This window comes from Typopeltis vanoorti, chromosome 19 (assembly GCF_054136105.1).
Source record: "Typopeltis vanoorti isolate ZY-2024b chromosome 19, IOZ_Tvanoo_1.0, whole genome shotgun sequence".
NCBI classification, from domain to species: domain Eukaryota; kingdom Metazoa; phylum Arthropoda; class Arachnida; order Uropygi; family Thelyphonidae; genus Typopeltis; species Typopeltis vanoorti.
This window is the reverse complement of record NC_143567.1, coordinates 103,991,081-104,006,394: the sequence shown is the minus strand read 5'-3', so window position 1 is coordinate 104,006,394 and position 15,314 is coordinate 103,991,081. Positions and strand designations below refer to the sequence as shown.

Here is a 15,314-nt window from a genome sequence, read left to right as displayed (position 1 = left end):
ATAAATACACAAAACGTTAAATTAATTGCAGATAGATGGCGTCTAATAAATCTCTGGCTGTTTAATCTTCCAAGTTTGTCACTATCGTCTGCTATAATCTACCTTGTTTGTACTTAGCTGCAAACAGATTTATGACGCATGCCAAGTAGTGCTATTATACGTAACACGTGATTTAGCTTAAATCAGCGCTATTTGCATTTTCTGGTTGCACATCACTTTGATGTTTATTAAATACCTTTAATTTAAAGTTAATCCAATACAATTTAGCTGGTTTAAAATTTTAAACTGATATAAACACCATTTCCATATTGGAATAATTTCAATAAATCTTTTCGCGACTAAAATAAAATTCTACAAGCAATATCCTGCTAGCATAAATAACAGACACAATTACAGAGAGTGGGATGGGAAGCTTGCTAGCTAAATGTTTTGGAATATGGAAGGAAGCAGGAATTACAGCTACTGTGTCCGGTAGATAAATAAAGACCACCAGTAAAATATATCCCTGAGCGATACAAGGAAATGTTATTATTTCACGAACACAACCCGGTAAGTATTCTGTTGTGTTTAGATTAGTACTTTTACGTGTATATATGCATTCATATTTACATAATTGATGATCGAGCTTACAGTAAACACATTTTAAAATTTATTTCTTAAGCTTCATTTAAAGAGTAAAATGCATAAAAATAGACACAGAGAGAAAATTATAAATTGATTTACTTTCAAGTTAGATCATTTTAAGTCTCCAGCATGTTTTGTACCATTAGCGCGCGTGACATGACTTATGAATAACGTAGCTCGTGACATGAAATGTTAAGCAAAGTATTGATTGGCCTTATTAAATTTATGTTAAGTGCTTGTGTTTAGCTGTTTACGAAAATAAATTTGAACTTTTTTTTTTTTTTTAGATTTTTAAATATTGTTAAGAATTTAATTTTGTTTCATGAATTAATTAGATGGAAATTATTCTATTAAACAGAATATTTACGGTTTTGTTTTAATTAGACATTTTAACCTCAAAAGAGAGTTTCTAGAGAATATTTTAATGTAACTAGATAAACTGGGAGAATGCTTTTACAAAAGAAAATATTTGATCTCACATTCATATATATATATATATATATATATATATATATATTCACACATACTTTTTAGCGGTAGTATCGATCATTTTTTTTATTCCGTTTCGACAATTTCCTTTTCCGTCTGTGTGAAATAAAAGAGCACTTTGTAAAAAGCAATCCATCACCTTTTGACAGCTGCGAGTCACTTACCTTTCATAGGGTGAACATTTTGTGTTAGGAGCATCTCACTAGGACACAAGGGACTAGTCCTAACTGCTAACAGAACGCCCCCAGCAATTTCAACCGTTAGGGTGATAATCAAGTTGGCTCTTCTAGTATCTTTTAAAAGTGAAGATGCAGACACTAACGTGGGACCATGAACTCGCAAGGGGGTCACAGAGAAAGCAGAATGCTGTATCGTAACCATCATGTGATTTCTCATACGAACTCGTATCTATTGGTTACCACAGCAACCAGGATGAAGTAGCCAGAATAAGTAAGGTGCCTGCAACACACACACACTCTCTCTCTCTCTCTCTGTGTGTGTGTGTGTGTGTGTGTGTGTGTGTTTTCCAGAACATTTTCACACTAATTAAACCCAAGGGGGTTAAACACATCAAAAGTCAACAATGCATTTACTTTAATCTGAGATTAAGTAATTTACGCACGTACAATTGAAAGCACAGCCGATGCTTTTTATTTAAATTAAATTTTATTCCCCCCCTCGTAGATCTTTTTTTGTGTACTTCAAATTTTTCTGAGAAAGTACTTGAACAACCTTTGGTATCTGAGATTACCGGGAGAGGATAAATAAGAATAATTGTATTATATCGAATGTTTTGATAGAAAAAAAATTTCACTTCTTTATGGTAAAATATTTTGAAATTCATTCATAACAATAATTAACCATGTGAACTAAGTTTTATAAAATTCATGTATGCCAGGTTAATTTCGCACATCCCATCGCAATGAGTACGACCTTGTAAGTGTTAAAGACCTGGATGTTACTCCCATACCATTACTTAGAAAGCATCTTTAGCTTTCAAGGACGGGTCATTTCCTTCGTTGGTCTATGGATAGTAGAGGGGTTGGGGAGATGGGGGAAACAATAATAATAATTTTGCGTAAGTATTTCTATCTTACTTCTAATTCTATCTACCAAACGAAAATTACCACGAACAAATTTTAAAAAAAATTAAACACACACACACGCACATTTTTATGGTGCGTGTGTGTGTGTTTAATTAAACAAATTAAACACACAATTTCTGTTTATCACTCGGTAAACCGATATATGTACACGCACATTGCGTGAAGTCACATTGTCCGTTTATCTTCATTAAATTTAATATTGTTATTATTAAATGACATGGAGTTCAATGACTCATCGAGGGAGGGCACTCCACTCCGCACTCTATTACCATGAAAAAAAAAAAAAAAAAACATAAATGGCAAATTTATAATTCTTGAGATGTCATCTTACAGCTGTGGCAGAGTTCAAAGCGGCTGTGAAGACTAGTATAAGCTGAAATCCCTTCATGGTCCCACTACTACTTCAGTTCTTCTGATCCAAACACCTCCTCAGACCGAATAACAATAAAGACGGCTTTCATCTCTTATTCCACTCCAAATTCTAAACCACCATCCAAGCTTTGATTCTGAAAAAAATGTGCCAATGCTGTAACTGGAAAAAATCTCTGCTTACCACAAATGGCTCAAGACCAAAACTCCAGCTGCCTACACTGTAACTCGCAACAGTTGTAAAAGAATCATCACCAAGTCCAAGTCAGAGTTTGAAAGGACCAAATGCAGCAAACTCGCCTCCTGCCCAAATGGCAGTCGCTCCTCCCTTGGCAAGGCCATTGGGTACAACTTCTGCCCACCCAGGTTTCCACCACTCTTACATCGGGATGATACATCACCTAAAGACAACGCCAACTTACTGGCATCACTCTTTTCTTCCAATTTCTGCACTGATGACCTGGACAAAGTTCCCTCCACTCTACCAAAATGGCTTCCTTCATGTCTTCCACAGTCTTCCGATAAAAAGAAATCCGAAGAATCCTTAATAACCTGGACACAATCAAGTCCTAATGGCATACCACTTATTGTATTGAAATATTGTACCCCAGAACTAACACCTATCCTGTATCGCCTTTTCAATCTGTCCTATTCAACTGGCATCTACCCTACAACATGGGAATAGATCCACAGCCAACCCATCCCAAAGAAAGACGATACTACCATCCAATTGCTGTAACTTCTATTCTCTCAAAAACTATGGACAAGGTCATCAACAACCAACTCTTGAACCACCTGGAGACATACCAACTTATCAATGACCAGCAATGGATTCCGCCACTCGCGATCTACAGCTGATCTTGCTTTAACCACCCGCTTCTGGACTCAAGCCATGGAGAAATTGAGAAAAAAGCTCAAGTGGTTGCCATTGACATTTCAAAGGCATTTGATCGGGTTTGGCACAGGGGCCTATTTAACAAACTGTCATCCTATGGTCTGCCTTCCTCACTCTACAACTGGATCGCCAACTTTCTTACTGGTCGCTCACTGCGTAATTAGTAGAGGGGTGGACGGTTTACTCTTCTCAGATTTCTCCACTAATGCAGAAGTACCCCCAGCCTTTCTTGGCACAATCACATTTCAACTATAGCTTCAACAGCAGCCAGAAAGCTTGATGTACTTTCTTCACAATCTCACTGGTGCTAACTCTATACAAATATATTACTCCCATATTTGGGGTGGTGCACCAAAATCCTCTTTAAGATTGCTCGATTCTATCCACTTCAATTCCTCTCTCACACACAGACGTTCAGTTTCTGCCACACATGTCTCTTCTACAGATACTTTCGTGGAAGGTACTTATGCTGAATTGGCCACTATTGTTCCTCTAAAATCATTAAAACAAGCGCTACTGTTAACCAGCGCCCTCTTGCATTCCATCTGGAAACTCACCGAACCAACTGTCTCCTCTTTTATTCCACCTACTTCTTCTTTGAATTTACGAACTAGATAATGCGTATCGTTTAACACATGATGATTAGTATTTTACTGGAAAAAACTCCCCAATTCGTTTTTAAAAAAAACAAAAGACCGAAGTTAATTTTGACGATTATCACCCACATTCCTAACTGAAATCAGTGGTTAATGAACAAAGACTGGAATTATTTACTGACAAGCCCTCCCTCACCGTCACACACAAAGTTGGGATGGTGGTGACATCTGATTATTTTAAATAAATTTCGGAGAAAAGCCTTCAGTGATCGTAATTAATTGGAGTCTCGTCATAACCTAATCCTCTTCGTTTAACTCAGGATTAAAGTGTCACAAACAGTCTGCCTTAAGCGGTTTGTCATTATACCCTGTTCTAGTACATTTTTTTTAAATCCCTAATAAAGCTATAACCAAATAATAAAGTTTTAAAGCATAGTTAAACTGTAAGCAGATATCGGTGCATTATTCGAATCACTACTGAAACTCGAAGTGAAGACTCACTCGTATTGTATTGTTTGTTTTATATAGTATGATGTCTGGATTTGTCATCAATTTAATTATTTTGTTTTGTTTGTTTAAGTAAACCAGGACGTCCTCTTAAACGATTCAACGATGACTTCTAAGGCCGAAACAGGCCATACTAGGCCTAAATCCTTGATACGTATGATGATGATGATGATGATGTTTGTTTAAGTCTTTATACATTTGTTATCCATCGAAAAATAACAAAACTAACAACTTGCTAGATTTTGCAGAATATATATAGTATCTCCTTTCAACAAAATAATAATAATTTAAAAAAAAAGATTCCAAAAGCAACTGAAACAGTAAATGTGTTGTTGGTTAGGTAAATAATTCGATTCCTAAAAAATCGCAGAAGATTATAAGTGGCTTTGCATTAAATATGAGACAACCATGTCCTGTCTTTGGTCTATGCTCAAAGACCTTTTTTTGTTGTCGATGCTCTGAGATCGAGATTTGTTATGGCAATGGTTAGAACCTGACCCCTTCATAAAAATATAAATTGATACTTGTTTTTATCCTTATTATTATTATACTTTTATATTTATACACATTAATTGTTGACTGGATGTTGAAATGATTTGTCGCTTCAAAAAGATCTTGAATTGTCTCACACGTTATCTGTTTTATAAATAGATTTACACTAAATGAATGTTAAATTGTAATTATTTGGATATTAACAATGGCGATTATAACCCAATGGAAAGCTTGAGAGCCGTGGTCAATTTTCAGATGCTCCTACTAAAAAAACAGCATTACTGATCACTCGGGGGAAGCTCGTGCATAGGCACTGCGGAACTGCAGCACCCCCAATTTTTCTCGATATATAAATATATTTATTCATTTATATTTGCTTGTAATAGTTAATTTTATCATCAACAATCCTATACAATTCTCTTATTTTGTATAAAAAAATAATAAGAATCCATCTTGTAGCATACCAGTGTCATAATTCTGCGCGCGCAAGCATATGCACGTCATAGTGAAATGACGTGCATATGCTTGCCAGCTATTAGCGTAATGCGGCACTGTCCGTCGCGCAGTTCCACTGTTGTTTATATGCAGTTCGCGCCAGTAGTAGAGTGTTCGTAGTGCTTATCGTGTTTACTCCGTCTCTTTAAATATTTGGACATTACTATTAAAGGATTTAATTGCAATGTCCAAAATTTGTAAATCCATTTCTTTAATTACAATTAAAGTTCACCTACTTGTGGGAGAAAAACTTTGCACGCCCAAGATCGACTAACTTGGCTATGTCTAAGAAAGATCCTTAAGCTTCTCCCGTCGGCGACGAGAATCGGATCCAGGACACTCCTTTGCCAAGCATATGGTTGCGAAGCGCATAGCCAGGGGCGCACCGGCCATATGTGCAATGTGTGCGACGCACACAGGCTCCAGGATAGTAAAGGCGCCAAAGAGGAGGAGATACTTTTAAAAAAACGTTTTTAAGTGGTTTTTTTATTGGAGGGGGGGATAGGGCGCCAACTAAAGTTTTGCACACAGCCGCCGGACACTACTGGCATGCTACTGGGTATAGGGGCGCCAACTAGAGCTTTGCACACAGGCGCTGGACACTACTAGCCTGCCCCTGCGCATAGCCACTCGGCTAACTGCGCGGACAACACTCACATAGTTGACTAAGAAGTCAATTTATTTGGCCTTAACTAGCAATCAAGCCTAATATTTAAAGAAAGGTAAAATGGAATGTGATAAACAAGATAAGCTGTTGAAAAAATTATCACGTTATTGATAAGTATGACCAAAAATTATTTTCCAATAACATTAGTGTTGTTTAAAAAGAAAAAAACGTAAAAGATGCGAATATTGGCGAAGCAATAGATGCGAATTATGTTATTGCATTGAACCTGGCGAAAGTCCAGGAGTAGATGGCAACTTATCAAAATTGTTCACAAAAGCCAACGAAACCATTTGTAATCTTTTTCATGATTATTAAATTGTCGCGAACTCAAGCGTTTTGTACTATGTACTGAAAGAGACAAATATTATTATGATTTACAAAAAGCAAGAGAATAATCCCAAAGACGAATTAATTATATTGGAATTCCAAAGCATTTCAACTTGAATATCATCATCTTAACTCATTAGGCTTAATGATCTCTCACGGGTAATTGGCATCAAGTTAGCCAATAACTTTGCCGTGCTTAGTTTGTTTATATTACAGGACGAAAACTCTTCATATCTGAATAAACTATTTACATCAACTTTAGTTAAAAATATTTTATAAAGATTTTTGGCATCTTAAATGTTATTTGAACTCAAGCCTTTCCAAGTAGAGAGCAACACACGATTACCGATTGAGCTGCAGGGTTCGTAAATACCAAAATAAGGCCAGGGAGGATTTATAATTACACTTCGATTCATTATGGCAATAAAAACAGTCCAATTATAGAGAAAATGGGAGAAAATATTATCCTTTCATCATTTGAATTTGTTTGGTTTTTGGCTTAGAAAATTTCATACTACACTGTTTTAGGTTTATTCTTACCAAAATAGTGGATTAGGGATTTTTGCAACCCAGAGGAAGGACTTTACATTTTAAAAGTTAAATTACAATTATCATTTCTGAGACCAGTGACATAAATAGGATATTTAAGATTTTTATTTAAGGTCTGGAAACATTACAAAAGGAGCTCTTCCCATACACGACACCCTCCAAAATCGATCGACTTGTCACATTTCAGATGCGTAACATCTGCCTCCTGAGTGATGTTTAGCGTTCGAATTAATTAGTTATTATACCGGAAGGGTGGCAGCCCGTTGAATTGAGTCTGTGAGTTGTTGAAACTCTCGTCCACATAATACGGTGTAGCCACAACGCCATTAATGGACGACTGCAATTCATGTCAACAGCACATCTGCCAAGTCCCCATATTTTACAGATAAAGAGAAGTTGGGTGAATTAGTATCATTTCTAGTTAATCAAATATAATGTGTAACGTTTGGATGGTCTATAGGCTTCAATCTGAAACATCACATGACTCACACTTCGGAAGTATAAAGAAAACAATCCAAGTAAACAAACTATCCGGTGCCAATTGCATTGAATAAGTCCTACTCACTGCCGAACAAATTCAAAAAATATAAAGTGACTAAATAATGCCAATTTATTGTGATGATTATGACATGAAAATCGTTGAGTGCAATAAAGAACCTATATTTTACAGCTGATGGGCTAATGAAGTGTATTTGAATAGTCTATACAGTTCCCAAAATAAATGAAAAAAAAAAATGTTGTTCATAATCACAACATTTAGAAGCGTCATGTGTGTGTTTGTGTTGCTTAGTGAGTTTAGCCCTCCACTGAGTCCTGGAGCTCCATGAAGGTGTCTGGTTAATCATAATGTTAATTTGGATCCAGAAATCTCCTAACGAGATTTCTAGATAACGATTTATTTATTTTTTTTTTACGATTACACACTTTATTTTTATGATTATATACAGTTTAAAGATAAATACATAAACAGATTATAATAAAACATAAAAATAAACAAATCATGATGGCCCTTAAAATATATTATCCACTAGTCGCGTACAATCGGATTCATCAATTGCAAATGATGCGACGAATCATCAGAAATGCTAAGAATTAAAAGAAAAAAAAAATACATTACCATGGCAACACGGTGGACTTCGTAATAGAAGAAAAATACATTCGTATGTTGCCATGGTAATGCTAGTGAGAAGATGATGTTGAAATTTCTCAACAGATGTCATTTAAGCTATTCATATAGTAATTAGTAATGACTCTGCTACTTGCTACTGATTTTGCGAAGTAGATGAGTCTCATTCGAAGTGCCTATCTTTTTAATTGATGTTATTTCTGTTTGTTGAGTCATCTTAAAACTAAAGATAGTTAATAACTGCAATCAAAAGAGGCTCCTGAGGAAATAAAATGAAAGCAGAATATGCCAGATCGTCTGCCATTTCGCGTTCATGCAACGGGTAGTTGAAATTTGCATATAAAGCGAGATGTCGCGGGGAGGGGAGGAGTTGAATCTTAGGTGTTCTTTTTCCTTGTTTCTATAGGCAACTCTATGATCGATCACATGTTCGTTGTTGGTGCGAGGAGAGCATTCCCAATGTAACAAGACAACATTAGTCAATGTCACTTGCCCTGGAGGGTTAATACACACATGGAGAGGGGAGACTGTGAATCATAACGACAGCGGCACTAATACTCAACCGCAAATACCCTCAGGTTATGCCGGTCACACACATACAACATAATAACACAGCAGTTAGCACTATTCGTTGCGACAGTGTGATTCATATAGCTTTTGACAGAAAGATATTATCACCAACTATCATACCTCATTCAAAATGATTTCCTCTCTCTTTTTTCACCATTTTTTTTTTAAATCTAATAGCTACTGAAGACAGTGTTATTATATGCTTGAAGATGCGATATACCACTACTTGACCCGTCACTAAGGCATCGCATATATGCTTAAGTAGACGCGAAAGGGTTAAAGGTCATCAGGTATAATTATCTTGGAAAGGACGCATGCGTATGTTTTTGTATGCACGCTTAGGTGATATTATGGACTGGAATAACATAATAAATAAGGCTAATGATAACATTTTGGCCCAGAAGTAATTTTTCTAATTTAAATTAAATATCCTCGAACAAATACAAACAAGAACTTTCTCTTCCATTACTTACAACATTAAGCAACACGACAATTTCTAAGGTATAGGAATTAACGATTACAAGTACCTCTTCCACTCTGCATTGTCATGTCTGGGAAGAACGCTAAAGGGGTGGAGTTAGGAGAACAAACTACCAACCAGTAATTTTGTGATCGAAAGTCCAGGAGGTCACAGCACTCTCTCTAATATATCCCGTAATGTAAACTTAGATATTTGAAGGATAAACTCCCGTTGACATTTGAATGTGAACATATTAAAGCACGTTCATCGGAAAACTTAATTATGTGGTGTTTCAAAGTAAGTAAGCGTTTTTGTTTTTTAAAAGAAAATGTAATTCATTCAACGAATAATAATATTCAGGAATAATATATTCTTTCATCGTTAGTTTCCTTATTTTTTTATTAATTTTTTAATTAACGAAAATCTAAATGTTGCCATAGTAACGATTATTATGAGTGTTTAAAATATTATTCATTATTTTATCTAAAATAATGGATAATATTTGTGCAAAAATGCAAATATTTTCAAGATAAAGTTAGCAATTGCACGTTTCTAAACAATGAAAAAAAAAAAAAACGCACGTACGTTACCATGGCAATAGTGGTATGCAATATGTTTGAAAAATTAATGCACCAGGTTTAACTTCTGTCTCCCCTTATATTTTATGTTCAATTGTATTCCAGGCAAGAACAAGCTATAGTACGAGTGAAGACGGCCATTCTCATTCTTCGGATTACGAAGAACAAGAAGAAGTGGAAAAGGTAGGCGGCTGTTTTGTTGTTGTTGATTCGTGTAGCCAAATATGTTGCGGAATTTCTCTTGTAAACAAATTGTGAAATTGGATGAACTATGAAATGTATGATTCAGTTTATATAAATTGAAATTTATTTTTAAAGATGCATATTACTGAAAGTACTTTAAAAATATCGTTTCATATTTATACCGTCAGTAGTGTAACGGACGCATGCATTTTATACAACCTTGTGCTGCTCTAATTACATCTTTTAAATTCCAAGTAATTTGGCCGTGTATCTAGGAATTTTTATACGAGCGAAATTATTATTCGCTAGTGATTAACAAGAGCAAAGAGCAGTTCACGCAGTTTGATTAAAAATAAAATCAGGTTTGACCGCTAGATGACACTACTGCAGTTAGTGCAGAGTTTCTCCACTAGGTGTAGGCAATTAAAAATACGTCTGATCGCCCGCCATTTATTTCACATTTGTTATAGCTTGATTTGTTATACCTTAATAAAAGTATTTGTGTAGTGTGCACTTTTGGATTTTCTTTCTATCAAAAATGGTTGACTTCCAAGAAAGCGGCATATTTATTATGTTTTCCTTCCAACTGGGAAAGATTGCCGCACAAATCTTCGGGATGTTAAAACTCATTTATGAGGGTAGAGACAATGAGCAAAACGTAAACATTTAATTTGTTTTCCAAATTCAAATATGAGGGGGATGGCTTTCGATCTTTCTTTTCTTTTTCTTTTTTTCTTGCCATTCTTGTAATGTTTCCCCATTATAAATATTGATTTCCATGGATCAGATTAACAGTATTTCTATTTCTGAAGTTCTGTTGTTAGAAGATGCTTGGCAAGAAAACCTAAGTATCTTCCAAGAGATTAAAACATCCACCATAACAATGCTCCCACTCATTTTGCTTTGTCAATGCAGTGGTTTTTGATACATATAGATATACATGTGTATTTAAATTATATGTATTTCCTTTAAAGCGTATAGTTTTTTCTTTTTTTTTTCGTGAGCATTAACTAAAACAAATAATGACCTTATTATAAGCTTGCATTTTTGCATTCTTTTAAAATCTATACTTCCATAATCATTCCGTATGGAAGTTAATTTTATATCGTTCCATACCTATGATCAATGAAGTATTCTCTGATAAAATCTCACAAATATTCGTCCTTGAGAAAAAATCAATCACGGAATACTTCCATCGACCTGTCCTCACTCCATCTCTTTCAAATGCCACACGAAGCTTTTAAACAAGTCGTATATTGAAAAGTCTATTTCTGTCGCTGTCCTATTTTGCTTGTCTTTCTTCCTTTTCTTACCTGCACGCCTTTTTTCTCTTCTCGTTTATCTCTATATTTGCACGTTATCCCGTACCCTCCCTCCATCCTCTTTTACAACTACCAGAGAGGACCTCAAAAGAAAGAGAAATCGATGAGTAGCACACAATTGACGTCAGGTCTAGAAAGGATTTGGATAAGGCGAGCTGGTGAAATACCACCATTGAGTTGCTACATCAGCATCTCAATCCCTCTGATGCAGTTAATAATCTGCACATTTTATAACCGCTGTTCATGTTCTGCTTAAGCTTGGAAAAATACTTAAGCTGATTTTGTTGTAACGTTCATTTTAACATTTGATCCTGTTACATGAAAAAAATTTTTTTTTTTTCTACGCAAAACATAATATCGATTATTAAATTCCATTAGCTTAAACTGTAAACATGAATATTATGTTTCTTATTATTATCATTATGGTTTTAAAAAATAATAATAATGTACTGTTGTTTGGCAATCTGGATTCTCAAAACTGCGTGTTCGTTTTTATTTTATTTAATTATTTTTTTTTTTTTTTTTTTAGAAAATGGAATGCCGAGTATCTCATGAAACTGCAGGAAAATCATCTTGGACTGGCAGAATGAGAGACCTCCATCGTGATGTCAAAAGGAGAATTTCTCGACTACGCAACTCTAGAGGAACGCCACCTGACGGGGATGTAAGTAACCAAATCATTCATCAATACAGCAAATTTTGAAGTACGTGACTTATTTCAAAAATGAGTTACTTCCTTAATTTTTATTGTTTTATTTCCCATAAATGCGATTTGAAATAGTGATTGAATTTCGAAATCGATATTGCCTTAAAACGAGGTACGTAACACTCCTAAAGCTTGCGGTAGTAGACGACATTACAGATCATTTGTTACGCAAGCGCCATCTCTTGTCGAAATTTGAAACCATTACAATACAACAAATATGAAAAGAATGACTAGATTAAAACTCTCATTGTTAAAAGAAAACTGCATTTTTGTTGCCGTCAAAAAGAAAGATAAAGAGAATTTGAAAAGCAGTACTTTTTCCATTGATTTCGTACTGACTAGATAACTTTCGTTTGCGAAAAACTGAATTTTTTTTTTCTTTTTATCAGAAAAATAAGTTGAAGTAATTATAGGAAACCAATATCTATATTTATTCACATTTCTTCTCTTTTATAAACATATCCATTCAAAAAATGTTGACAAAAATGCTTGGAAGAAATTAGATTGCATCAAAATAAATTTTTCTTTCGTAAAACGATGTAAAAGTGCCCAAGTGAAGCACGTTCACAGAGTTCATGAATAAATGAAACTGGTTCTTAACGGAAACCGATTCTAGGAGGTTACGAACATCAAAAACAGCTGGTGTTACTCAGAAGTGCGATATTTTGCTCGCTCGCAACGATCTTATCTACGTGAACACGACTTTAAATTATGATTAGAGTGAATGATGCTATTAAGGCTGTTGCACTTCCAAAGAATGTTTTTGCTCGCTAAACTGTGTCGTCTATCATCACAGAATTGTAATAAATCATAATTACCTTAAGAACTCATGAATAATTACCTTTATTTGTATTGAATCATCTATCGTGTGTGTGTGTGCGTGTGCGTGCTTCTCCCTATGTTATTTATTTATTACAAATTGGAGAAGAGGATTGTAGTTACTTGCGTAGCTTCATGATAACGTCCATGGTGCTAGATTGGCAGAAGAAATACCCTTATATGTAATTATTGATTTTATTTATGTTTTATAGCGTGGATTATTCAGCCAACCAGGTCAGCAAATGATAAACAGGAAATTATATTTTTTGTTTCAAATTATACGGACAAGGAAATACAGACTGACATCAATCATAATCATAAATATGGCATCTTGGATATATAATTATTATTTGATAACGATAATGATGATTAACCATGGATGGTTTTCAAATTTAGAGTTTCTAAATCCACCAGTGGTTTTCCTTTGCTCCTTATATGTTTCATTCATATATTTTGAGTATATATATTCATATATATATTCATTCATATACAGTGAAAAAATATTATTAGAATGTCAAAATGGATTTAGAAAAGGACGCTCTACAATGGATGCAGCTTTCTGTTTAACAGATAAATAAAACAGATAAATACTTTCAGTTATCTTGGATGTGAAATATCAAATGAAGGAGAAAAAGACATAAAATTAAAAACTTCAAAATGTTTACAGATTATAGGCCTGATAAAGAGAACACTCAACCCAAATATAGTACAAAAAGAAACACGTTTGAAAATATACAATACTTCAGCAGTGCCCACATTATTTATTATACGGCAGTGAAATTTGGGCAATAAACAAACAAGATAAACAAAGAATAAAAACAAGTGAAATGAGATTTATGAGAAGAACTGCAAAATACACATTATTAGATCAAAAAAAGGAACGAAGACATTTTAAAAGAACTAAAAACAAAATCAATAGAAGAAAAACTAAACAATTGTAAACAAAAATGGATTGAACATGTAAATCGAATGGCCAACACCCGACATCCTAAGCAAATACTAAAATATAAACCAGTTGGAAAGAGAAGGCAGGGTTGACCTCGAAAAAGGATATTGGAGGGATAATGAGACTGGAACAGACTAGTATGGTCTATACCCGTAATTAGTATTATTATGATGATATTTTGACCAAGTTGCTCCGCAGACATACTAAGATTGTATTGTACAGCCCCCCCCCCCCCCCCCCACACACACACCTCCTCTACCACTGATGGAATATCCCGAGAGAAATTTCGTCCCTCACAACAAATGATGATCGAAGTTCATTTTCTGATTTTGAATTTTCTCTGTTTGAAATACGATGATAGTATCTTGTGAATGATGACCTCAGATTATGCCAAATGAGATGGTTTATTGCCATCTGCATACAGCCTTACAAATATCGATTCAAAAAAAAAAAAAAATGCGAATATCGCTAAACCCTTCTCTGAATTCGGCATCAAATATATGTTTGTTGTCCGGGGGCTTCCATCACAATTCCCTTCTCTGATAACGATTACGTTCGGGAAAATATGTCACGCGACAGATTTGAAATTGGTTGTTAACTTAAGGTCTGATATATGAGTCAGCAATGCTTGGAATTAGACATCAACGCTATAATAATTGCATCTCGTTCTGGATAACAGCTTAAAATGAGATGCTACCTTAAGTAAAAAAATCGTTTATTTATTTATTTTATTTTATTTTTTACATCGTATGTTCATAATTTTAATCTCTGTCCATCTCCGAACGATGTTGGCTATAAAATCTGTGAGTCTTTTCAGCTTGTTGTAAACATATCCCTTGACGAAAAATGATCCTAAATAGTCAACAACAACATGAACATCTACTAGCAAAATGGGGAAAAAATAATTAAAAAAAAAAAATACTTTCATTGTAAAATAGAAGCAATCGCTTCACTTACCCCTCCCCCCTCTGTTCAAAGTAACGAAATTGTAACAAGAAAGGATAAACTCAAAAGCCATTCTTTTGTGCCATTATTTAGCCTCTTTGTGTACGCATTTATTTTGTTCGGTTACAATTGAGTTAATGACATAAAAAACATCTGAGCAATATAGACTTTATTGCTATATCTTAAAATAAAAAGAAATGAGACCAATTCTATAAGATGATTTTAGGATATTGTCCCAATCTTTGTGCCCTCCATCCCACTGCCGGAAATTGCAAAGCGTTCCCTTCTATGGGTCGACCTATCAAGTGTTATATTTTCGTTTTTATTTCAGTCTAAAGTTCGTCGTGGTCTGAGCAATTCAGGTATAGGCTTTTTATGTCCCGTTCCTGCTCTGCAGATGAAGTTGGTCTTTCCATCTGGGTCTTGGACGTCTACGGTCTCTTCTTCCTGTAGATTTATATGTATATGCTAATTTGGGGATCCTATTGTTATTCATCCTTTCTATGTGGTGTAGCCAATTTTGCTGATATTGTTCTATTTCTT

The 15,314-nt window shown here is 34.8% G+C and overlaps 1 protein-coding gene and 1 long non-coding RNA gene across 2 annotated transcripts in view; one reads left to right on the top strand and one right to left on the bottom strand.

The window, feature by feature from the left end:
* Nucleotides 1-15,314, top strand: part of LOC150096413 (uncharacterized) — a 234,628-nt gene that overhangs the window by 200,238 nt on the left and 19,076 nt on the right. Inside the window, exons 11-12 of the mRNA XM_090409660.1 lie at nt 9,956-10,033; nt 11,885-12,019. Of these exons, the coding sequence (XP_090265786.1) occupies nt 9,956-10,033; nt 11,885-12,019 (213 nt within the window). The remainder of the gene's footprint in view (nt 1-9,955; nt 10,034-11,884; nt 12,020-15,314) is intronic.
* The window catches only part of LOC150096414 (uncharacterized), an 83,742-nt gene that overhangs the window by 56,774 nt on the left and 11,654 nt on the right, over nt 1-15,314 (bottom strand). The gene's annotated exons all lie outside the window — the stretch shown is intronic.